This window comes from Cervus canadensis, chromosome 27 (assembly GCF_019320065.1).
Source record: "Cervus canadensis isolate Bull #8, Minnesota chromosome 27, ASM1932006v1, whole genome shotgun sequence".
NCBI lineage: Eukaryota > Metazoa > Chordata > Mammalia > Artiodactyla > Cervidae > Cervus > Cervus canadensis.
The window spans coordinates 42,722,311-42,749,067 of NC_057412.1; the positions used below are offsets into that span (position 1 = coordinate 42,722,311).

General features: G+C 38.8%; 1 protein-coding gene across 2 annotated transcripts in view; it reads left to right on the forward strand.

The window, feature by feature from the left end:
• Nucleotides 1-8,747, forward strand: part of ZPLD1 (zona pellucida like domain containing 1) — a 421,436-nt gene extending 412,689 nt beyond the window's left edge. For both annotated transcript variants that reach the window (XM_043449013.1, XM_043449014.1), the window contains 3 exons: nucleotides 1,390-1,498; nucleotides 7,845-7,874; nucleotides 8,516-8,747. In XM_043449013.1, coding sequence (XP_043304948.1) covers nucleotides 1,390-1,498; nucleotides 7,845-7,874; nucleotides 8,516-8,691 — 315 coding nt within the window. In that variant the 3' untranslated portion in view covers nucleotides 8,692-8,747. The remainder of the gene's footprint in view (nucleotides 1-1,389; nucleotides 1,499-7,844; nucleotides 7,875-8,515) is intronic.
• The last annotated feature ends 18,010 nt before the right edge of the window (nucleotides 8,748-26,757 follow it).

The following is a 26,757-nucleotide window of genomic DNA, read 5'->3' on the forward strand; positions in this document are numbered from 1 at the left end:
TTTCTGACAGGCCCCCTAGGGTCATACCAATATTAACATGGATTAAGTAATGGCAATCCACTCTGGTATTCTTGCCTGGAAAATTCCCTTGGCAGAGGAGCCTGGTGGGCTACAGTCCATAGGGCTGCAGAGTTGGACATGACTAAGTGACTGAGAATACACACACAAATGCAATATTAACCTGAGAAAAATGCAGTCATGTTTTTTGATTTAAAATAGCTTTAATGTCTGTATAGTCAAAGCTATGGTTTTTTCAGTAGTCATGTATGAATGTGAGAGCTGAGCGCTGAAGAGTTGATGCTTTTGAACTGTGGTGTTGGAGAAGACTCTTGCAAGTTCCTTGGACAGCAAGGAGATCAAACCAGTCAATCCTAAAGGAAATCAATCCTGGCTATTCATTGGAGGGACTGATGCTGAAGCTGAAGCTCCAATACTTTGGCCACCTGATTCAAAGAGCTGACTCATTAGAAAAGACTGTGATGCTGGGAAAGATTGAAGGCAGGAGAAGAGGATGACAGAGGACAAGATGGTTGGATGGCGTCACTGACTTAATGGGCATGAGTTTCAGCAAGCTCTGGGAGATGGTGAGAGACAAGGGAAGCCATGTGTGCTGCAGTCCATGGGGTCACAAAGAGTTGGACATGACTGAGTGACTGAGCAACAGAAAGCTTTAGTGTGTTTATACGTGTGCTCTGCTGCTGCTGCTAAGTCGCTTCAGTCGTGTCTGACTCTGTGCGACCCCATAGACGGCAGCCCACCAGGCCCCCCTGTCCCTGGGAAGAACACTGAAGTGGGCTGCCATTTCCTTCTCCAGTGCATAAAGGCGAAAAGTGAAAGTGAAGTTGCTCAGTCGTGTCCGACTCTTAGCGACCCCATGGACTGCAGCCCACCAGGCTCCTCCATCCATGGGATTTTCCAGGCAAGAGGACTGCAGAGGGTTGCCATTTCCTTCTCCAATATGTGCGCTCAAATTCATGTATTTCTTTACAATCATTGATTATATTCATTCTGTATCAGGTGGGGTTAAAGGAAGAGTCTGTGCATTTCTTTGGCTCTGTGCTGACCAATTTTTCAGGGAAAAGTTTATTAAAGGCTTGAGAGAAATAAAAGTAGAAAAGTTTGATAAACACATCTCTTTTTCAGGAGAGCTGTTGAGCTATGTAAATTAATGAGGTGATGCACAATTACATCAGAAGGAAATAAGAAATGTGGCCCAAGTCAGGATGAGAAACACTGTAGCAGTTATATGCAAAGTAATTAAACGCACAGAAGTAAATGAATAAAATTAAACATGTGGTATCTCTTCTGAAAGAATCTGCTTTCCAAATGGCCATAAAGAAACACTTTTGTGCCAGTGTGGAATTTCACTTATTTTCATTAACTCCTTAGGCTTGTGGCCACAGAGAAAGGCGAGATGTGGGGAGGAGGACCACTCTGAGTCCCCAGAGGACTTCTGGAAACGCCGTTCTCTCTGCGGGTCCCATCATTACTCGGAGTGGTAAGAGTGCGCCTCGTTTTGTGTGTAGTAATAGACGGTTCCAAAATGGCTTGTTCTTTGGCTTATAAGCATGACTCAAAATAGTTCCTAGACAGCATTAATTAACTGTGAGACAAGACACATTTCTAGACAAACTTTAATTTCATGGTAGTTTCCTTTTTATTCAACTTACTCACAAAGGACAGTATTGTTTTAACCACATTTCCCTTCACACAGACACACACAGACACACACAGACACACAGACACAGACACAGACACACACACACACAGTAGGCGGCTGGACATGTTTCATTTGCCCAGCTGGATCGACTCTGCCCCTCTCTGACCTAAAAGACTTACCTCTGTGAGCTGCATCCACTGGGTGGATGCCTTGCCAAGTATAGTTTCTGGTTGGGCTAGACCGATAGGTGGTGCTGTCAGAAGATGGGTGTGAGGTTCACATGGCTCCCATCAGACAACAGTCTCCATTCAACCACTCTCTCAGAGTTCTGGAATCGCTCCATTTAACCCACAGTCCTGGTAACTTGACTTTCTCTTGTGAATTCCCTCCATCTTTGTAAAGTGAGTGAAGTGAAAATCGCTCAGTCGTGTCCTACTCTTTGCGACCCCATGGACTGTCCATGGAATTTTCCGGGTCAGAATACTGGAGTGGGTAGCCTTTCCCTTCTCCAGGGGATCTTCCCAACCTAGGGATCGAACCCAGGTCTCCCACGTTGCAGGCGGATTTTTCACCAGCTGAGCCTTGAGGGAAGCCCAAGAACACTGGAGTGGGTAGCCTATCCCTTCTCCAGGGGATCTTCCCAACCCAGGAATCAAACCAGGGTCTCCCACATTGCGGGCGGATTCTTTACCAACTGAGCTATCAGGGAAGCCCCCATCTTTATAAACCATCCTATTAAATCTCCTTAAATTAAAAAAAATAAAAAATAAATCTCCTTAAATTACCAGTTTGAATACCAATTGCTTCCTTCCAGGATCCTGAATAGTAATAGTTTGTAAATACTGGTACCAGTACACACATTTGTGCTCTTTTCTCTAATGGCCACGGTTGTTCATACAATACATTCTCATATATACAAATATCTGTGCATGCGTGTCCATACACAGACACATCCACTTACACACACTCTCCAAAGGGATACTGCTTTTATCAGTGTGAACCCAGAGACATCCAGAATTAGTTGGATCAGGAGTCCCCAACCTCTGGGATCTAATGCCTGATGTAGATCTGAGGTAAAGCTGATAGAATAATAATAAAAATTAAGTACACAATAAATGTATTTCTCCTGACTCATGCAGAAACCATGCTCCTACCCCAACCATGGTCCATGGAAAAATTGTCTTCAACGAAACTGGTCCTTGGTGCCAAAAGTCTGGGGACTGCTGAGTTGGCTAAAACAGACATGCATTATAAACAACACACACTGAAAGTCTGAACGACTGGTTTTAGTTCAGCTTATGTCCTAATAAGATGTAGCACTTGGCATTTTACTTCACTTCTCTGGGCAAATGTTTCTTTATTTCTTTATTTTTAAAGTAAAAGTTTTGAAAAAGTAGATTTTCAGATTCTGTCTAACGCTATTGTTCTAAATTTGTCTAAAAACAAAAATGGAGTTCTGATTTGGATTATATGGTAATCACTTTTCCCTATTTTACATTAGGCATAGGCTATTATTATGTTTCAATTATATTATCTTTACCTTTTCTCCCATACCTCCTATCCCACAGTGAAAAGAAAGTTTCATCTGAAAGAGATAATTAGGCAAAAAGTCATTTGGTTCTGAAAAATCAAGATAATTGCTTTCATTATTTACTTCTTTGTGTTTGTGTAGACATATTAGTAATCAAAAAAAACTAATAGGCCATTTAAAATGCATAAATTTATTAGATATAAAATTTCAAACTTAGTTCACCCTCCTTGATAATTTGGAATATTTTGAATGCTTTGAAAATGACTGGTTTGTGGTTTGTCAGAGGCCCAATTCTTATCTCTAGCTGTCAGAAATAGCTCATAGAATTATACTGCATGGAAACTCAGTTCTTATTGCCAATAATTATGAATGCTTTTGAGTAGGCACAATGAAAAATATTCTTACTTCCATAGAGCATTTCAGTTTGTTGTAAGAAAAGAACCTTGAAAGTCATATCTCTCTGTGCATGTTGAGATGTAGGAAAGTGGATGACTTTCCTTATTAACCTCCTTGTTTCTTTCTTACATGGATCAAATCAAACTACCTATAACAAATTTTAAATAATTTGCAATTATAATAGAGGGCTTCTCTGGTGGCTCAGTGGTAAAAAATCCTCCTGCAATGCAGGAGACCCAGTTTCAGTCCCTGGGTTGGAGGAAGAAATGTCAACCCATTTCAGTATTCTTGACTGGAGAATCCCATGGACAGAGAAGCCTGGCAGACTATAGTCCATAGGGTCTCAAAGAGTTGAACATGACTAAGTGACTAACACTTTCACTTTTGGTATAATATGATTTTAAAAACAGACCAAAATTATTAAGATATCCAAATCCCAGTAGCAGTTTCTATTCCTGCTGTAGCTAACCAGCTATCCAGGCTTATAAGTTTCATCCATATCACATCTAGTCATCCAAAATATTTATGTTAAAACCTCAAAGAACTAATGCTCTTGATAACAGTACATCTGATGTCATGCCTGAATTTCTTCCTTTCCAATTGAGACTTGTTTCCACCTCAAAGATGACATTTATTTCCCAAAGCACTAAGGTTGTCTCTTAGTCACCTTGGTCTCTCCACTGGTACAGCCCCACGGATCATGTTTAAACTTCATTTCTCTCTCACTCTCTATGGATTTATTTCTCATGATTTTGATAAATAACAGTAGGATGGTCTTTATTTGGATATCACGGTGGCCTCACTACCTAGAGGACCATGTGTAATAATGTTTTCGCTATAATACTATAATATCCTTACAATTAAAAAACTGAATGACTGAGCAACACATGTAAACACATGTAAAACACATGTAAACACATGTAAAAAACTCCATGTAAACACAACTCTGGAGAAGGAAATGGCAACCTACTCGAGTATTCTTGCCTGAGAAATCCTATGGATAGAGGAGCCTGGTGGGCTACGGCACATGAGGTTGCAAAAGAGTCAGACATGACTTAGCAACTAAACAACAAACAAGACTCAGAAATCAAGCCATATCCATTCACAGGCAAATTCTATGTAAATTAAATGTCCAGTTTAATGAGCAGGGCTACCTTATTCCCTTAGTTTCACTTGATTTTTACCTTAGTTCAGCTAGAATTTCTCTCTGCAGATCCTGTGGCTGATTTTCAAAAACAAGTCTAATTTCAGGCATGATTTCCTCACTTCAGAGTTCTCTGATACTTGGAATTTTTGCTCTGTTTACTCACTGAACCACTCCTTCCTGTAGACATCTGGCTTGGGTCAAGTTTAAAAAGTTGTTAAACCTCAGTACTTCCATTTTGTTTTTATTTTAATGAAATTAAGTCCATTCTGATTATTTTTTACCCAATATTGTTTGTTAGCTGGTTTAGAAAAATATATACATCCTCAGAGTTCAAAATCCTCAAAGTTCATGAAATGTTCTTATTTTAGGCTCTGAAAGGCTATAATTATTTGGTAGGGAAACGCTTATCATGGGGTACAATTCTGGAAATTTAAAGGTACAATTACTGAAAAGCATTAGTACTAATTTTTTAAAAAATATAGATTCCCGTGGAGAAGTCCAAGCCAAACTCTTGTTAAACTAGTGTCATTGAGTTTCATGGATAGGGAATAATTCACTCTAGCCTATTTATTTAGTCCCTGCATGGACAGCAACTCTTCTAGGAACTGGAAATTAAGCAGAGAAGAGGTCACAGCCTTTGCCCTCGGGGATCTTAGAAAAGGTAGAAATGAAATGGCTACTCCATGACACAGTGGAGAGTAAAAACTTCCAAGGTTCTCAACTTGAAATATGTGGTTCATTTTATCACATAGGTAATCGAAGACTTTAAAAAAAATAGTTTGCTTGTGCTAAGAAAGGAGAATATTCATTCTGTTATATCTTTGTGCGGATGTTCACGTTTTCCGTTTATTTCAGCTACTTATCTGAGAGAGAAGCAGAGAATGACAATCTGTCTGCCACATCTGGCTTTTAAGCAGCTGTGGTATTGCTGCTACCCCTTTCCTGCTATGAGTCCTTAGCTAGCTATATGCTTTTTGAAGATCTCACCAGGTTTAGACTTCCATTCTGGTCAAATTTCATCAGATGACTTTTAGTGTAGATGTGTGCAAGACCAAGTTGGTGTGAGAAAAAAAAACTGAAGTGTGTGGTGATAGAAAGTTCCTGGAAAATCACTACCACCTCTTTCTAGACAGAGCTTTGATTTTTCTCTTACTTGCAATGATCCTAACACTGCAGGATGCCAGGAAACAGCAGATAACAGATAACCCTATTCTCTCTAACCTTATTTAGTTATCAAGTACAGTTGCGAACAGTATCCAAATATTACACATTCTGATTTCAGCCACCTGCCAAAGGCAGGATGCTTTCAGGTTTTCAGAGCCCTGGAACCTGCAGCTGATGTAGCTCATTTGGCACTTTTGTGCCCACATGGAATTTTGTCCACATCCAAGTCCTTGTGGGTGACAGCTGGAATGTTGTTCTTACAAAAGTGCTGGTAGTAACATAAAAGAGGAGGGGATATTCTGATTTCTTCTGTTAATCTGAAAGTGCAGAAAATAGGTCATTACAGTCATGGAACTTTTGCTTAATTTGAGATATATAGGAGGAAGCTTTTTACTCTTTAATAAAAACCTTTTTTTTTAAAAGAGTAAATAAATGTAATTCCTAAACAAAGAATAACTTTTAGAAAGGAATTTTAGAGCATTAGATATTCTCTTCCATATCCTGGTGAGGCATCTTGTTTTGGGAAAGGGGCACACAGATCTTTTGGATCAATTAATCACAGTGTGCACATTCTGTTTCCATGAGAAGCAGTTGTCCTTGTAGGACAGTGTTAGTTGGAGGTTAGGATTTTGCTAAACATGTCTCATAATGAAAACTGGTAATTTTTTTCTTTTTGTCCCATAGCAATGCATTACACCATTCTAAAGAATAGTATGAATGAATGCTCTATTTATTTTGGACATTGAACTTCAGAATCAGTGGAACCATCATTTCTGCCAACACTCATATATTTGAAAAGAAATGCCATCAGCTGTTTTATAAACATCTCACAAGCTTCTCCCATCAATTGTTTCAAATATTAATCCTCGAGTTTTGTTGCTTGAGATATTTATCTTTTTTACTAAAAACATTTTTCACACTTGCTAGTTTATATTATTTTAGGAAAAGGACTCTGAAACTGAGCTTTTATTCAAGCATATGTTTACTTTATTATAAAGGCTGTGACAGATGGAAGTTTCTTCATCTGTAAAATGGGAGTAGCAATAATATCTAAACCATATGGCAATTATGAAAATTAAATGTGATAACATATGAGATGGCATTTTGTATACTGTGTGGCATTACACACATATTAATTGTAATAATATTTATATTCCAGAAGCAATAGCCAACTGCACACATTTTGTGGTTGAAATAGTACAGACACACATATACACCCACGTGTTTAAACACAAATATAAATATCCACTTGTTGTATAAGTTCAAGGGTTAATTGCTATATGATTAAAAAGTGGGTAACAAAAACTGGGAAACCACATGAATGCGTTCACTGCATCTGTTACGTTTGTCGGGGAAAAGTGAAGAACCAACAGCTTCAGTCTCTTACTTAACAAATGCAAATAATTACAACTCAAGCTCAAGAGTCATGTTTTCCGTCCATTTAGTTATTAAGTATGAATTTATCTTCTTGGAACTTGATGCTTTTTGCAGAATATGATGGAAAAATTGGCATCACTTAAAATAGAGTGGCACTAAATAATGAATATTTCTCTATAAAAGAATAATAAATAGCAGGTTATACAGCTCTAAAACATGTATTAATAGTAGCTGTTAACAATTACTGCCCCCACTAACCTGACTGGAGATATAATGATAAAGTGAAGTCATCAGGAAAGAATTTAGTGTAGTATGTTCTACGATTTTATTTGTACACCCAGAGCAGTGTCAGAGTGTAGATATGGAGGAATGGATAGATGAAGAAATCTTGGACATGTGGAACAGGAGATGAGAAAGCAGACAGTCTAGGAGACTTTCATTATTGCCTTTCCCAAGGAGCTTGTGGATGAAGGTGAGGGGACATATAGGTAAAAAGCAATTACAGAATTAGACATTGGCAAATATTTGGAGGCACAATATTACTTTTGTTTCTCTTTTCTTCCCCTCAGATGAGACGCCAACCAACAATTCACAGCTTGGTAAGATAATTAACATATGTTGAAAGTGAAAGTATAATTTTTAAAAAATGTTAAGTATTTTTTGGTAATTAGTTGCAAAACTGTCATCAACTAAATATAATGAGCTCTGGTTTTACAAGTTTATTGCATTTTAAATAACAGTTCACTGAGAGTTTCTGAACTCATATGCAATCTGTTGGTCAATTTTTATAGCATATTATAAATGAAATTTTTGGCTACTCAGGGGATACCAGGCCTCTTAAATTGTACAATGTTTGGGCTTCCCTGGTAGCTCAGATCATAAAGAATCTGCCTGCAATGCAGGAGACCAGGTTCCATCCCTAGGTCAGGAAGATCCCCTGGAGAAGGGAATGGCTACCCAATCCATTATTCTTACCTGGAGAACTCCATGGACAGAGGAGCCTGGCAGGCCTACAGGCCATGGAGTCGCAAAGAGTTGGACATGACTGAATGACTGACAGTTTTGGGTGATGAATTGAAGTCAAATGAATTATAGCATAATCTGATGCTATTATTGTAGCATAGTCTGATGCTATTATTCTACAAGATACTGCTGACAGATGCTTTGCAGGCAAAAACTGGGATAACTTAAGATAAATCTGATGTTGGATCTTCCCACTGAGAGTGTTTGTTACTTGCAGGTTCTGCGAATGAACCTCCCTTTCAGCTGAATGCTGTCACGAGTGCCCTGATTTCAGGAGTGGTCATTCTGGGAGTCATGAGCTTTGCCCTGCTTCTGTGCTCACTGGCCCTGTTACATCGGAGGGCACCCGCCAGCTTGGTGTTGAATGGCATACGAAACCCAGTCTTTGACTGACTCTCACAGGCCCCTGCTCTCCAGAGAGGGCTTCACTGACGCTACAGTGTGTGACTGCAGTTGAATGCCCGCCAGCATTTGGTATTTGCAGGCTGGATAGGTTTCAGTGTAGCTTGTTAGCATTTACAATAGTGAGAGAATTTTGATAATATTGCTTTTGTCACTTATGTTTGTGGTCAACCCTATTTGTATGGCACCTCTGGGTATACTGACAATAAGCAATCAACATTCAGGATTTAGATCTGACAAGATCTGCCATTATTTCAGTTCATTTCAATTTTCTTTTCACTATCGGTTTTGGAGGGAAAAGGTGGCCATAGAAAAAAAAAATTGTTGCATTTTAGCCCCTAAGTATTAAAAACCATTGTGATGGCACTTAGATTTGCATATATAGTCCTGAAATGAAAGTTGTTTTTTGTTTTATCCAGATAACTGCAGCTTGGGGATAGGTTTTAATTGGATTAGCCAATTTGGACACCTGAGATTTAATTTCTCATTCTATGACCTCCTACGTTTTTGGGTGATTTCCATGTCTGAAAACATACATGAAAAAACCAAAAAATAAAAACTTGGGTAATATATCCTAACCTGGAGGGAGCATCCATCTGTGCAGCAAACAGTAAAAGTGGTTGTTAGCCTCTAAAGGATGCTAAGTGACACTTGAGCGTCATTCATCTGGTGGAAGAAGCTGCGGTCAGTTTTCTCCTGGTTCAAGCGAGAACATCGGCACGTGCTCACTCTGCTCCCAGGTAAACCCCTCAGCTGCTTCTGCGGCTCTGCAACAACTGCAGGTTGTTCTTAATTCCAGAAGCATCATGTGGGAAAACACACAGTCATTGTGGGAGAGGACATTGTCCCCACACACAAGCATAGTGTTCCTATGCAAGTTTTTAACCACCTAGGTTCCTTTCTTTCCCTAGAACAAAGAGGGAACAGGTTCAATGTGTTTTGCAGAACTTTGTTGGGGTCTCCATGGGGGGAAAAATGTTTCTTTTCTGGTCTGGAGGAGGCCTACTTTTTCAGAAATAGTATTTTCCTCTAATAGTAAACTACAAGAAGCATTGTACTTTTTATCAGTTTTGGAAAAGTTTTAAAAAGCCAAATTTTAAACCTATATTCTTACAGAAAAAAAAAATCAACCTTTCCTTTGTCTAATTTATTCATGCAGTGAAGCAAATAAAACAACTCAACTCAATGATAAATAGCAAAACCTAGCATGTGCAGCTACTAAAAATGCTGTTTATAACTGTAAAAACTGCTGTAGAGACTAGTTGCTATTTAATATCCGTGACCCATTATTCAGGACTCAATTTTACCAAACAAGTTTGTGATGCAAAGCACTATGCAAGGTTAGATCTGTTTCAAATGAAGTGCCTGTGCGCTGAAGTTAATAGTTAAATCAGTTATCAAATAAATAAAAAAAACACCTTTTCTCCAATTTTCCTGACTGTTCAGAAAAAAGTATTTGTATTACCCTAATTAGCTGTAGAGTAATAACTGCCTCAACTTTCTCTTCCAAGGAATAGACACAATCAGAGGGAAGTGGGATCTATAAAGTCTCTGGATAATTTCTTCAATATAACAAAGTCTAAGACTTAAAAAGCCAATCTCCTCTTCCTCATGTTACTTCAAAATAACTTCAAAATGATTGAAGTAACCATTCTGAACTTTGTCCGTATTAGCAATTTATTTACTAACATAAAGGGAAAAATCTTACAAAAAAGCATGAGCCATGCTCTTTATATGACCCTCCATGTACATGGATAGCATTGGAATATTCTGGTACATCTGTTTCAGATACTGTAAGTGACTTGCCATTGATCTAAGTATTAAATCCTGTGAATAGGACATTATATCATTGAAACTGGTTTGTCAGTTTGGTTTTTGTGCTTTGGGGATCACCACCATTTCAGTGGTTAACCTTTTAAATTCTAGACTGTTCTCTAAAACAGAATAATGGGCATATCAACTTGCAAGCAACTTAAATTACATATTAGTTTTGCCACCGTTAATGTCATGAATGTGCGGTCCAAAGCTATAATGAGACAAACCAGTTTGCTTTAAATAGCTTTATTCTTATAAACCTGCGGTTATATGTAGCATTTAGTTATACTGAATATTCCAGTTATTATAGTGTGAAAACCTTACAAAATATGTGCAAATATTCCTTCAGTTTTAATACCTCAAATTGTTTTTTGCACTTCAGGGGTAAGGTGTGATGACATGTAAAAGATGATTGTTTAATAAAATAATTGTAAATGGATATCTTTTAAAAAGTGACTCTTTTGTTGGTTTTCTTTTTTTTTTTTTTTAAGATATACTTCTTACGTTGTTTTTAAGTTATAATGGAAATATATTGTGTCCTACTGTCAACATGCTATTCCTACTGTTACAAACTTTAAGAAAGATGGAACTTGAAATAAGCTGCCTAATGCAGCAGGGAAGGCAGTAGCTCTAGGCGAGATGCAGCCTGCCTCTCCACCCCGAGTTTCAGCAGCCCTGTGCTGGGAGCATATTCATGAGATCAGCCGAGGGTAAAGAAGTACTTTACCTTGAGTTTGAGCTCTGATTAAAACTGAGCCTATGGGTTTTTTTTTATATTCTGAGGGGAAAGTAAAAACTGGAAAGACAGGAACTCAGCTTCAGCCGAGTTGCATGGTCTCTCTTGACAGTTCTGTCAGGGTCTGGCTGTCAGTCCTTGTTTTGGAATATGACATAGCGCTGAGGAGAAATCCTTTTCCTCACTTAGGGAGAATCCAATCCAAGTGAGTTTCTCTGGGTCCTCAAGTATTGGCAGTTAGCTTTGGGAGCAGCACAGACATCATGGTCCATGAAGGAGCATTATTCCCTCTGGAGAATGTGAGGCAGAGAATTTCTAGAAGCTGGAAAAGAGCAGGAGAGAAGTATATGGGAGACATTTGTTTGCAGACACACAGGAGGCGTAATCTGAAGGATCCTCAGAGCACTTGGCAGGAGAGGGTGGTAACAGGGTGGAGAGCCTTCTGCAGGGCAATGGGGGCTATTAGGCTAGCACACATTTGCTTTCATTTTATATTTATAAGGGAAATAGCAAGCTGACCATAGATCAATTGCTTTAGAAAATGAAGTTCCTCAATTATTTATGAGTGGGGAGACATTTAATACAAAACAATCCAAATCTGTAATTTAAAAAAATATATACTTGGGTAGTAAACAAAACAAATACCAGGGTTAGTGGGTGTTTTAGGGTTCTCTAGAGGAAAAGAACTAATAGGATGTATGTATATAGACAGATTTCTTTTAAGGAGTTGGCTTTCATTATTATGGAGGCTGACAAGTTCCAAGATTACCAAGGGCAGGATGGAGACCCAGGCGAGCTGATGATGTGTTTCCAGTCTGAAAGGCAACAGGCTTAAGCCCCCAGAAGAGCTCTTGTTTCAGTTCTAAAGGAAGGACTAAACCAATGTCCCAGTGAGAAAGGCCATCAGGCCTTCCTGGGCGTTTCAGGGAGGAATTTCTCCCAGTCATGGGAGAGATAGACTTTTTGTTCTATACTGATTTTCAGCTGAATAGAAAATCACTGTAGTGATTTTCAACTGAAGAGATGGGGTCCAACTCACATTAGGGAGGGCAGTCTGCTTTACTTGTGTATTCAAATATTAGGTCTCATCCAGAAACATCCTACAGACACACCCAGGGTAATGTTTGACCAAATGTCTGGGCAAGCCGTGGCCCAGTCAAATCGATACAAAATGAACCATCACAGCTGGTAAGGTTGCAAACACACCATCAATATGTGTCACAGCACTAAAAGAGAACACGTCCTAATGTTCTCTTTTTCGGGAGAACTAAGGAAATGAATAAATACAAATATCACACAATTTGATAATCTCCACAGTTATTTTGAAATATTTAATGTCTTGAGGTAGGGGCTTGTGAGCAGGGGGTCCTCTTTCACCTTAGCTAAAAATACAGATCAAATAGAGAAAAAACAGGGCCATGAGTTGGTGGGCAGTAAAGTGCTTGAAAATTATGCTGAATTATCTCCCCCCACCCTTATCAGGTGAAACAGCAGAAGAAGACTTGGCGTCAAAGTACTGATTGGATCTACATCCTGCAGGCTTGGTATTGAGGGTGCTGGTAGCCAAGGAGTTGATTGAGTGAAGTTATCAGCAGTGACAACAGGCCAGAAGCACTACACAATATAAAGCAAAGCAGAAATAGGAGCAAATGCAACAAGGAAATTGCTGAAACCTGGGAAGAGAGGCAGCTTCTCAGAGGGTATGAGTTCACTAAAAGTGAAAATGTTAGTTGCTCAGTCGTGTCCCACTTTTTGGGACCCATAAACTGTAGCCCACCAAGCTCCTCTGTCCATGGAATTCTCCAGGCAAGAATACTGGAATGGGTAGCCATTCCTTTCTCCAGGGGATCTTCCTGACCCAGGGGTTGAACCTGGATCTCCTGCATTGCAGGCAGATTCTTTACCATCTGAGCCACTAGGGAAGCCCATGAGTTCGCTGGTAGAAGACAAAAACCAAATCTCTGGGAACTGTTACCCATGTTCCTCATGATAGTGACTTATCTCCTCCAGAGACTCAAAGCAAGTAGAAACTTGATAAATATAAATTATACTCTCATGTTTCTGAGAATACCTTGCCTGATAGCTTATAAAAAGCACTAGACTCCTCAAATTTGAATAACACAGGAGAACTAACATAGCCTTGATTAATACCACTTTTTGCTTAGATAGAAAAGAGAGAATTTGTTTTCGGTTCTAGACATAATATTTGGAAATCTCTGTTCAATACACTTCACTTAAAAAGTGCTTTGTATTCTTGGAGAAGTGAAATTGAGAACTCAGATTGTTTTCTGCACAGTTCAAACCTCCAGTTCCCTTTTGACCTGAGTATCTGGCTATTTTTTGTTTTACTTAAATTGCCAACATAATTACATCAATTTTCTCTTCCATTTTCCATGTTGAAAAGAGAAGTGACATCATTATATGGAAGTTTAGTCAAAGGCAACTGGGCCCAAATGTTGAGGTTAGTTTTCATCAGGAGCTTAGCTGTTTTGGGCTTTCCTGGTGGCTCAGATGGTAAAGAATCCACCTGCAATGCAAGAGGCCCAGGTTTGATCCCTGGGTCGGGAAGATCCCCTGGAGAAAAGAACGGCTACCCACTCCAGTATTCTTGTCTGGAGAATTCCATGGACAGAGGAGCTTTCGGCTACAGTCCATGGGGTCACAAAGAGTCAGACAGGACTGAGTGACTGAACCGATAACTTATTTAGCAACTCCCAAAGTGGAATCCATTACTAAATAATCCTGCTGGTTTGACTAATCAATTAACACTGGAAGATGCTGCGAGAGTTTGGGTTTGACAATTTTATGCAACTCTTATAAAGGTCCAGAAGCTATTTTTCCCTTAGTACTTAGTTTTCTAACTTTAGAAATTATTTACCACTTGGGGATTAGAACTGATTTTATTTTAAAAGCTATTGATTTGCTAATATATATTTTGTTATTCATAAACTGAGATGGCAGGCAGAGAATAAGGCAGAGTGCCCACTGAGAGAGAACTGAACAAGTTTTATCTCTTAAAGTCTCTAAAGGTAAGTTACAATTTGTTTTTACATCACTCTCACTTTCAAAATGCAATATGGAACAAAGGTTATTCATTATCTCTCATTAAAAGATTTTCAATATTTTAGTTTTGATACTGCCTTTTTTTCCAGTTTGTCAACAGATCCATAATGAGAATTCCTCTTATTTCACACTCCATAACCCCTGGTCTGTAGCCCTTGTCCTATGGTCCAAAATTGAAAAAAGGTCCAAAAATAGAGATAAAAGGCATACACACATCATAAATACTTTAAGGAAATTTCATGAAAGCTATCACAGGACAATTTCATTGTTTCACTGGTTGGAACTCAGTCACATGGTCACACTACCAACATGGGTTGTCCCGGAAATGTACTGCGGGTGTTCATGTGCCCAGCTGTCAACAGAGGATCTGACTTAAACCTACGTTACTAAAATAGTGTCATTATTTACTCACAGCTTTAAAACATGAAATATATTGATGTATGTACAAAGACTTTTATCACCATCATTTTTAATGAAAATATTAGATGCCACAGACATTTCTAAATACAGAATTCTTAGGTGTGTTATGGTACTTTGCTGTGATTTAATGATATGTAAGCACTAAAGTCAGTTATAAAAATCCTTTGTGTGTTCAGTCACCCAGTTGTGTCTGACTTTTTGTGACACCATGGACTGTGCAGACCACTAGGCTCCTCTGTCCATGGGATTTCCAGGGAAAAATACTGGAGGGGGTTGCCATTTCCTTTTCCAGGAAAAAATCTTTACCCGAATAGAAAATGCATATATGATATAACATGAAAAGTAGCAGAATCGCATAGAAGGGGAAGAAGTGGAAAAAGTAACAGACTTTATTTTCTTGGGCTCCAAAATCCCCACTGATGGTGACTGCAGCCATGAAATTAAAAGATGCTGGCTCCTTGGAAGAAAAGCTATGACAAACCTAGACAGTGTATTAAAAAGCAGGGACATTACTTTGCCAACAAAGGCCTGTATAGTCAAAGTTCTAGTTTTTATAGTAGTCATGTATGGATGTGAGAGTTGGACCATAAAGAAGGCTGAGCACCAAAGAAATAATGCTTTCAAATTGTGGTGCTGGAGAAGACTCTTGAGAGTCCCATGGACAGCAAGGAGATCAAACCAGTCAATCTTAAAGGAAATCAGTCCTGAATATTCACTGGAAGGATTGATGTTGAAGCTGGAACTCCAATACTTCATCCACCTGATGCAAAGACCCGACTCATTGGAAAAGACTCTGATGCTGGGAAAGATGCAAGGCAAAAGGAGAAGAGGGCAGCAGATGATGAGATGGTAAGAAAACATTTCCAACTCAGTGGACATGAATCTGAGCAAACTCTGGGAGATAGTGAAGGACAGGGAAGCCTTATGTGCTGTAGTCATGGGGACACAACTTAGTAATTGAACAATAGCAACATATATAATATGAGCTCACACAGAAAAAAGACAGGAAGGAAACTGATAGAAAGGCTAACTATGGTCAGTTCGGGAAAGCAATTGGTTTTGATATTAGCCTTCCTATACTACTACTATCTAACATGTTTTCTTTTTTTCTCTGTGTTTTTTTTTTTTTTTTGAGAAAATATCCAGATAATTTAAACTACCAGAAGGTAGTTTCAGTGGTCTGGTAATTTGGAAGCTGAAGAAAATGTTTTGTCTATATTATTGAGATAATTGACTTTATTTCATCTACTAAAAAAAAAAAAAAATTCTTTGTATTTGTAATCTAATGAACATATAGGAAGAAAACAAAAATCCAACTACTCTATTTATTCTAAAACAATTTTAACATTTTACTCAACATGCAAATGGTCTGCAAAGTACTTAAGATTATACAGTGGAAGACACTAAGGAAATTTGGGGAACTCAGGATTCCATTGACAACAATAACTGAGCTGTCTGACTTGTTTTTCATTTGTGCATTTGTTTTTCCCATATCACTAGTATTCATTATGGTCACACAGCCAGGCTCACAATGAAACTGTGTTTATGCTCTGGGAAATGCTGGAAAGCACCATCTTCATTATGTCAACAGTGAAAATTATGTTTGTCCATGTTCTCTGGAGCTGGTGGCTGAAATGTCTGAAAACCACACGCAGGCATTTTCCCTCTCACTCTGGGGGAAAAATATACCTACTGACATTATTATTATTATTATTATTTTTACTAATAATCTGTTTCCCCTTTGCCCTTTAGAACTGAGAAAAGCCGCATGTAATATTTGTACATAAAGGCAATTTCCAGAATAAGTATAATGCCACAGCCTGTCTATTCTTGAGAGAAACGGCTTATGAAACACTATCCCCTTTAGCTGAACACTACTCATATAGTGTAATGAACAAATAACCATTTTCTGTGTGTTTTTGCCTTAAACTGTCACCTCATCAGAACCCTGAAAATTGCTTTGCTGTTGTTCAGTCACTAAGCCGTGTGCCTCTCTTTGGGACCTCCTGGACTGCAACATGCTAGGCTTCCCTGTCCTTCACTATCTCTCAGAGTTTGCTCAAATTCATGTCCATTGAGTCAGTGATACTATCCAACCATCTCATCCTCTGTCGCCATCTTCTCCTTTTGAATTCAGTCTTTCCCAGCATCAGAGTCTTTTCCAATGAGTCAGCTCTTCCCATCAAGTGGCCAAAGCACTGGAACTTCAGCTTCAGCATCAATCCTTCCAGTGAATATTCAGAGTTGATTTCCTTTAAGATTGACTGGTTTGATCTCCTTGCAGTCCAAGGCACTCTCAAGAGTCTTCCCAGCACAACAGTTTGAAAGCATCAATTCTTTGGTGCTCAGCCTTCTTTATGGTCCAACTCTCATATCCATACATGACTACTGGAAAAACCAGAACTTTGACTATACAGGCCCTTGTTGGCAAAGTAATGTCCCTGCTTTTTAATACACTGTCTAGGTTTGTCATAGTTTTTCTTCCAAGGAGCAAGCATCTTTTAATTTCATGACTGCAGTCACCATTTGCAGTGATTTTGGAGCTCAAGAAAATAAAATCTGTCACTGTTTCCACTTTTCCCCCATCTATTGACATAAAATGATGGGACTGGATACCATGATCTTAGGTTTTTGAAAGCTGAGTTTTAAGCCAGCTTTTTCACTCTCTTCTCTCACCCTCATCAAGAGGCTCTTTAGTTCCTCTTCACTTTTAGAGAGGAAAGTGGTGTCATCAGCACATCTGCAGTTGTGGATGTTTCTCCTGGCAATCTTGATTCCAGCTTGAGCTTCATCTAGCCAGCATTTAACATGTTGTGCTCTACACAAATAAGCAGGGTGATAATATACAGCCTTGATGTACTCCTTTCCCAATTTTGAATCAGTCTATTGTTCCATGTCCAAGTCTAACTGTTGCCTCTTGACCTGCATACAGATTTCTCAGGAGACAGGTAAGGTGATCTGGTATCCTCATCTCTTGAAGAATTTCCCAGTTTGTTTTGACCCACACAGTCAAAGGCTTTAGTGTAGTCAATGAAGTAGAAGTAGTTTTTTTTTTTTTTAATTCCCTTGCCTTTTCTATGTATGATCCAAGGTATGTTGGCAATTTGATCTCTAGTTCCTCTGCCTTTTCTATATCTAGCTTGCACATCTGGAAGTTCTTGGTTCACAGACTGCTGAAGCCTAACTTGAAGGATTTTGAGCATTACCTTGCTAGCATGTGAAGTGAATTGTACAGTAGTTTGAAGATTCTTTGGTGTTGCCGTTCTTTGGGATTTGAATGAATACGGACTTTTTCCAGTTCTGTGGACACTGCTGATTTTCCAAATTTGCTGGCATAATGGATACAGCACTTTAACAGCATCATCTTTTAGGTTAGAAATAGCTCAGCTGGAATTTCTTCACCTTTTAGTAGCTTTGTTCCTAGTAATGCTTCCCAATCGCTCACTTGACTTCATACTACGGGATGTCTGGCTCTAGGGGAGTGACTACACCATCCTGGTTATCCAGGTTGTTAAGATCTTTTTTGTATAGTTCCTCTGTGTATTCTTGCCACCTCACCTTATTCTCTTCTCCTTCTGTTAGGTCCTTCTGTTAGTTACCCTTTCTGTCCTGTATTGTGCCCATCTTTGTTTATATTCCCTCCATGCCCTAGTCAGTATCCTTTGGATAGAGTGGCCAGGACTCCATTATAAAAATAGCAGTAAGGTCTGAATTCCTGCACCTTTCAGGGAAAAGGCTGTAGCAGCTTTCCTGCATTAACTCATGCACTCTTTTGAGTTAATTTTTTTAAAACAGAGATCTTTTCTTAAAATGTCAACCAGTGACCGTATCTTCATATATACCCAGAGGGTTTGAAATAATGCCTTGAATACTACATGGTTTTTCCTACATTGGTAAATGCAGAGTTCAATGGGATCACATCTTGCCTCAGCTAAAAATCATCATTTTTTTTTTCTTGGAATGGGATTCAGAGAATTTTGGAGACGCAGGGGCGCGGGGCAGGGCGGGGCCAAGCTGCTGGGCCCTGGGCGTGCTGGGGCCGCGCAGGAGAGCTGCTGGGAGGAGGGTGGAGCGCAGCTGCGCCGTGCATCGAGGGGGGCAGGCAGCCGGCTTGAGGGACACGTTGTTTGTCTTATGGCCTTACGAGACTGCCATCTTTACAGACGGCAAGGAGTTAGCCGTCATATAGAAGCCGCACAGCATCTTGAAGGGCACCCTGAAGCCGCTGCCAGACGAGCTGCGCCGGCTTCTGGACGCCTGTGAGTGTGGCTCTCAGGCCGGCCTCCGTGGGACCAGCATTCCGGGCACATGGAGCATTTGAGGCCCTGTGCATGCAGCCCTTCTCCAGCTCACCTGCGTTGCGGATGTGATCACTAAGGAAGCAGCGCCAAGGAACCAACTTTGCAGTGAGAGACCCTTCCCTCACCACTCCTCCCACCTACCAACACCCACGTTCCGCGCCAACCCCACCCCCCACCCCACCGTGTGCATAAAAGAAATCTGGGTGTCAAAAAAAAAAAAAAAAAAGATTATTCTCTTAACCCCATCAGAAGAAAGAAAAATGTGTATCTTTTGCTCTTCAGTTTAAATGACTTGCCCCAATATCTGAACTCTGTGCTAACTCTAAATGGAAGGCGAGAAGCAAAGAATAATGTGCTGTTTTAAATGTAGATGGAAGCTAAGATGTTGAGGCTAAATTTTAAAACCACACCAAGATATATTCATTCCCCTCTCACATTTAAATAATGCTCACATTAAATAATTGTTCCAAAGGAACTGTCAAATGAAACAGTCAGTTATAGCTTTCCTAGCTGAGCTCTGACATCCATAAAAGTCTAAGGCTTACAGTGAAGCTATGAAAATAATTTTTTTAAAAAACTCATTTGCAAAACATGAGCAAAACCTTATTTCTATCTGATATTGGCAGAAAAATGAGCAAGTTCTACAATATTGATTAGGTGAAGCTTTCTAGATTATATTGATTATGCAGGGCTAGCTCAAGGAATCTAAACCATGTAGGACAATATTGAGTTTTGAGGACCTATGCATAAATTGCAAAGACACAGGCATTATTGTTTTTAACTTTTATCTTAGATATCATCTTTATCTGTGCTTTCTATTCTCAGGGAAAATGTAGAATTGACTATGAAATGCAGAAACTCTGCAAATCAGTACTTAGAGCTTCCTGGGGGCCTTACTTGAAGTCAAGAGATGGAGCACCTTGCTTGTAAAAGAGGTTGCTCATTCCTGAGAGCTGATATCACATCATGGCCAACATTGGTCTGGAATAAGGAGAAATAAACTGGAAACTTACAATAACCCTAGAATGCTAGTCCTGGATGTATGATCCCCTGACCCTCACTTGTCAGAAATGGAATTTCTCAGAACCCAGTCCAGATCTATTCAGTCAGAAACTCCGGAGGTGGAGCCCCATATTTTCTGTTTATCAAGCTGTCCAGTTGGTTTTGCTGCTTTCTAAAGTTTGAGAACCACTGCTTGGAAATAAGCTTGAAGGCAATTCCAGAAAGCTGAAAAGAGATGACCGTGGATATATGGCATCATCTGTGTAGCCCCAAACAGAAGGAAGGAGTCTTACTACCTAGTGTGTGGGGCTCTTAACACCTCTGTTAAGAAATCGTCTATTATGTATAGCATTTTGACTCAAATGTTTGCAGTTATCCATCATTTGTGATTACCAGGGCTGATTCAGAACTGGCTGGGCCGGTGTGCACCTTCTCCCTCATTTCTCCTTGCTCATTATCTATGCTTAGTATTTTATATGCTTCATGAAAGGGGATGAGCATTCCAGATTGAGAAGGATGGTTCTTTGGTCAAAAACATCCGCATCCCTGAATTCCTCTGTACCATATTCCTTAAGGACAGAGAACGCTCCAGCTTATGGAAAGTTTTTATTGTCTAGATTGTGTCAATTTGGTCTCTAGAAATATTCTATAGTAGAAGAAAATAGGCAGGCCTGATTTGAATCAGTTGTAACTTGTTAGCTGTATGACCTTGAGGAAGTCATTTAGTTTCTTTGAACTTCAGATTCTTTATGAAAGTGAAGATTCTTATACCAACTATTTGGGTTAATTTGAGGACTAGGGATAATCTGAAATGAAAGTCACTCAGTCGTGTCCAACTCTTTGGGACTCCATGGTCTGTAGCCCATCAGGCTCCTCCTTCCATGGAATTCTCCAGGCAAGAATACTGGAGTGGGTTGCTATTTCCTTATCCAGGGGAATCTTCCCCACCCAGGGATTGAACCCTGGTCTCCTGTATTGTAGGTAGACTCTTTATTATCTGAGCCACCAGGGAAAGGCCTGCCACTTGGAAAATATTAAACCCTCCACTTAACTTGATTTCCTCTTGCTTTTGCATCTTTGTTGGCCATTATTTTGATTTCTGACTTAATTTTGTTTCTAATAGGGTGGTGGGAAGTTAAGAGCCTGGGCTGTGGATCAGCATACCTGGCTTTGAATCCCAGTTCTGAAACATATTTGCATTTTCCTCGTATGTACAGTGTGAAAAATAATACTGTTTACCTTCACAAGGGAAGGGAATAAATGAATATAAGGTGCTTTTCAAATGACTGAAAGGTAGTACGCATGCCATTAATGTTAGCTATTACTTTTAACCTCATTCCTCAGCCTGTTGTGATTTCACTTTTATTCATTATTCTGCTTGTACCCTGAAAATAGTACTTTAGTGGAGAGAAATCATCTGTTCACTCATTCATTCAGCAATTATTTTTGAAGATCTACTGTGTGAAAGGACTACAGCAGCAAGAGATTGCTGCCTCAATCTGTCTGTTCAAAATCTGTTTTTAAAGACAGATTTGAATTTACCACTTACTTCTTCCCCAGGTCTCCAGGTTAGTTTTCTAATCTGTAAAACATGGATAATAATAATTCTTTCTGTATCCGTGTTAGAGTGTTGCAAATAAAATGAGATAGTAAATGAGATTCCAAAAACTGAAATGAGAAGCCTCAAGACCTTACATATATAATCAAATCATATGCACTTCGCCAAATAGCATAGCATCAGGGTAGAGGAAAACAGCTACTGCTCCCCGTTTCCAAACACATCCCCCAGCTTCCTACTTGTATTTTCTTTAACAAGCTTCATGCTCTTAGCAGGATGAGATGCGTGAGAACAAACTATTTAACAAGTGTGGAATAAAGTAGAAAGGCCAAATTCACAAGATTCTCCTCTTTTTCAAAAACTTAAAGCTCTAGATACTACTGTAAATGTGTTGTATATGACCAAGGTTATTTGCTGGAAAGAAAGTCTATCTCCCACCAAGTTAACACTCTGAAAACGAGGACTGGAGTCTTGAGCCCTGAGTGACATCCGTGTGTTGTGGGAAGCGCGGCTCCTGGCCTGCTCCAGGCTGCTGAGCTGAAGGTTCCTACAGATCCACTTTCGAGCCAAGGAACCTGGTAGACGGGGGCCCTTTCTCGCTCAGGGCCGTGATGACAGGGTCTTTAGTTTGACTTGCGGCTTTTCAGACTCATGGCTGCTGCATCTTTGGGAGCTCCCTGGACGTCCGTGAGTCCATCAGGGCGCACTCTTTCCTGTTACTTGTCACCTTTCAGGACTGGACTCTAATTCCTGACTTGTTCCCCATTCTCCTGACAGCCTGCAGAGCCCTCTTCTCTGCCTCTGCTCCTACCAGTTGCTACCAGGGCCTGTCCTGCTGTTAACTGGAATGATGAGCTGCGCTGTTCCTGACCAACGGTGTCACCAGCATCAGAAGATTCCCCTCTGAGGACTCTTCTTTCACTTCTCCCCCATGGAGTTTTACACCAGCCCAGATGATGTCTAACTCTGACCAGAGTTTGAGTTTTAATTTTAGATGGTTGGCCTTCAGGGGAGTCACTGCACGTGGGTTCTTAACCATCTGCATTTTCGGCTTATTTCTTTTACGCTGTAGTCTGCTGAGCAGTTGCAGAATCTTACGGCTTGGAACATGTGGGTCAAGGCAGGGAATCTATTGAGGAGAAAGAGTCATTTCAAACTTTCCTAAACAGCAATTTAGGAGACCCAGGCCATTCAAATCATAAAATTTATAAGAAGGCAAGCAAAAATATTGTTAATTAAATGTTTAATCTTTATTATAGCTAGCATATTAATTTTAAGTAGTTTTAATTTATAGCACAATTTTATTTATGCGTGGCATGTAGCTTTTATAGTGTAGAGTGCCCTCTTGTATATTCAGTGCGTAGAGGAATGCTCATTTTATTGCTCTCTGAGCACAATTTTAGTATTAAATATATGGAAGAATTTTATGCTTGTTTTTATGACATCATTGGCCTAAGCTAGCCTTACTTTTATGCCAGTCTCTTGACAAAAACACAGCTCCCATTTCAACATTGTTTCTATGGGAAAATACATAAGTACACCGTCTTTCATGAATATTTGCTTGTTTATAATTTCTATAAACATAAAGGACAGAGACCTAGGTTTTCTTCTTTCTGTTAGAACTTTTTGCCTCCGGGGATAATGATTTCCTTTCGGGTTATGTGGTCATGCCATGTGGTGGCTGAACCTTTTACTGTGAATGAAGCATTCATTTCCTGAGTTACTAAATTCTTAGGAAACCAACTTTCTTAAAAATGCATGTAAATATGGGGGGTTGTTGTACATATAAATGTATTACAACCAAGAAGAGGATCCTTAATTAGAAAGCAATTTCATTTTAAAAGAAAGCTATTGAAATAGAAAATAAAAGTTGACTTAAACCATATCCATCTTTTATTGTTGGCACTTTAACTGTTCTTCTCTCAGTATATTTTAGTTCACAGTCTTGTTCAGAGATCTAGATTTTATTTGGCCAGTGAGGCTAAAAACCCTCTCCCTGGTCATCTGGAACAAGGTGGAATCTGACAGGTGCAGCTGCAGAGTGCATAATATCAACACTGAACATCTGGTGGCTGATAACAAAGTAAGTTGTACCCAGGGTCTTAAGTAACATACAAAGCAGTAACAATTGGTGATATACCAGAAAGAATATTGAACAAGAAGTTGGGAGGCTGACATTCACTTTGGCAAATCGTAATTTCTCTAAAATTCCATTCGATCCCTTATTATTGTGCTTTATTCATTTCCTGTTGGAAATGCAATCAGCATTTTTTCTACTTCGTGTGTCAAACTACTTTAATACATTAACATTTTAACAAAACTGGTATAATTACATGTAGAAACATACGCATTGCATCCTTAAGTTGTCTGCCCTTGGAGAGAGAGTAACTGTTAAGCCTAACTATAAAGACTTAGGTTAAGCCAGAAATAAATATAATTTGATATTTTAATACTCCCATCTTCAGACTTTATATAAGAAACTATACATGCTAGAATAATAAGATCTTATAAACAGCAAACATCTAATCATCTTTTGTTTGTACTTGAAAGCTTTTAATTTTATGTCAGTTGTCATTATATATTGTAAGAGGCAAATCCTCAAAACTATCTTTTTATATGAATGAAAAGTCATATAAATTGAAAGACTATTTCATTTCATCCATGTGCTGTTCATTTCAATCCAGAGTTAGCAAATATTTCATATGCACACAGTGAATCTCTTATGGTCCAATTTTAAGGTTGTCAGGTATTCTGATTTCAATCTGACTTGACCAATTAAAATTGCAATTTAAATGGTTAGATTCTACCATTAGATTTTTAATTACCTTCAATTCTATCAGAGTGCTTCCAGTCCTTTGTAGCAGATTCATTTCCTGCTTTACCAAAAAGACAATACTCTAAATAGGCTTTTTCCCTGCTAGTGATTTCTTTCTCTGCAAAGAAAACATTTTAACACATACTATTGTTTATTTCCTCTCTTAATCCAGGACAAATTTATGTATAAAATAAGTAACACACCATACAAAGGAAAGACAAGATGAGAAACATGATAATATTTGCCTTGTAAAAAAAGATACTCATAATTTCTTTAATATATGTGACTGAGTGTGTTTGTCATTTTAACTGGGAACTGTAAATGTTCATAATAGTATGACTCTCCACTATTAGGGCCACTGTTAGGCCCTCCTTTGCCTAGGTCATTTCAAATACAACCTCACTCTAGAGAACATAATTATGTAATTAAATGAAATACATAGAAAAAAAGAAATCTTCACTTAGTGGCCTCTGGTTTCAAACACAACATAGAATAATATCATAGAGAATTCATCTGAAGTGTACATATGTACACTTATATAAAAATATACTGTAAAAGATGTAGCAATGGATAGTTTCATTCTTTTTCTTGATGCTATCACCAGGCATTTCTGGGCAAGTCATTAATTGCTTCATGCCATCAAGGACCATTTAGTGGACTGAAGCAATAACCTTCTAAGTGGCCTCACTGGCTGGAAAGATTTGTTTGGCAGCAGAAGATACCCATGATAGTTTATACAGGAGTGCTAAAAGTCAGGCATGCTGGAAATGATTTTGTGACTGCATATAATAACTTTGAGAATATGAATGTTATTATATGTGAATAGGTGATTAAAGGAAAATGGTTTTCTTTCCTTGCTGCTTGAGGATTTTTGATGTAACCAATGTCCAAAAGTGAAGGTGACTCTATTATAATGCTACAGCATCTTGGCAGAAAAGCGTCCCATTGTTTGTAAACCCTTTTAATCAAAATCTAGTGTGACAAGAGAGTGCCAATTTCTCTAAACAGGATCTGTTGCCATTATAATCAATTCCGACAAGCTCCTGGCTCATTTTTAAAAGGATCTACTGTTTATTCTTGAATCAAATAATAACCTAAAAAAAGCCAAATTAAATTTTTATAAGATCTGCATATCTTACATAGGAAATTCATATATAAACAAAGAGTTTGCCTCTGTGCCTCTCACTGACTGGTATTATGGAAGGTACTACAAGCTAAAATGGTTGACAGCTTTGGATTCAGGCAAATCTTAGGTCTGCCACTTACCAGCTATGTGTTCTTACACAAACTTCTTAATATTGCCTAAACCTCAGTTTTCTCATCTGTGAAATGAGGTGACCACATATAGTTGTGAGGATTAAATGAGATTGTCTCATACAAAGTTTGAACATAGGACCTAAGACTTGGTGTGTCCTGAATCCTTTGTTCCTGGTGATGGTGGTAAATAGCTTTCAACTCAAACTGAAGTTCTTTGATAGTTTTCCCTTTGTCCATATTCAAGCAGTAGTCAGACCCTTTAATTCAGCCGCTAAGTCGCTCAGTCATGTCTGACTTTTTGCAACCCCATGAACTGTAGGCTGCTAGCCTCCTCTGTCCATGGGATTATCCAGGCAAGAATACTGGAGTGGGTTGCCATTTCCCCCTCCGGGGGATCTTCTCGACCCAGGGGTCAAACCCACATCTCCTGCATCTCCTGCATTGGCAAGTGAATTCTTTACTACTGAGACACCTAGGAAGCTCATGATATCTTATATCTATGCTTTATTTTTAGTCCTAGCTTTCTGCTCTGTATCAGCCTGTATTCAAATGAGAGTGTGTGCAAGAGAACTTTATAAATTCTAATACACTAAAGAATTATTGGCTATTTCTAATATTTTATTGCAACTTCCTGGAATTATAGTAATTTATTCACTGGTATATCTGCCACTAGTCACTTCACATTCTAATCCATTCTTAGCAGTGCTACTATAGGTATGTTTTGAAGCATTTCTTTTTAGATCACTACCTTCCTCAAATACTTTATATCTCCCCTAGGCATGATAGGGGAAATGGACAACAATCTACTAAAGTGGGTCATTGCCTCTCTTTTTAACCTTGTCTTCCAACATTTCCCCTTAAATACCACTGACAGTCTTCTCTTCATCACTTCAAAAGATGTCTTCCTCTGAATTTGTTCTAACATTGCCTTATATGAATAGTTAACTGATTAAGTAGTTTTAATATTTAAAGATTTATATTTATTGAGGTATAATTGAAATATAACATTATATTCATTGATGAATACTTAGGATATTTCCATATCTTGGCTATTGTAAATAATGTTTCAGTGAACATGGAGGTACATATA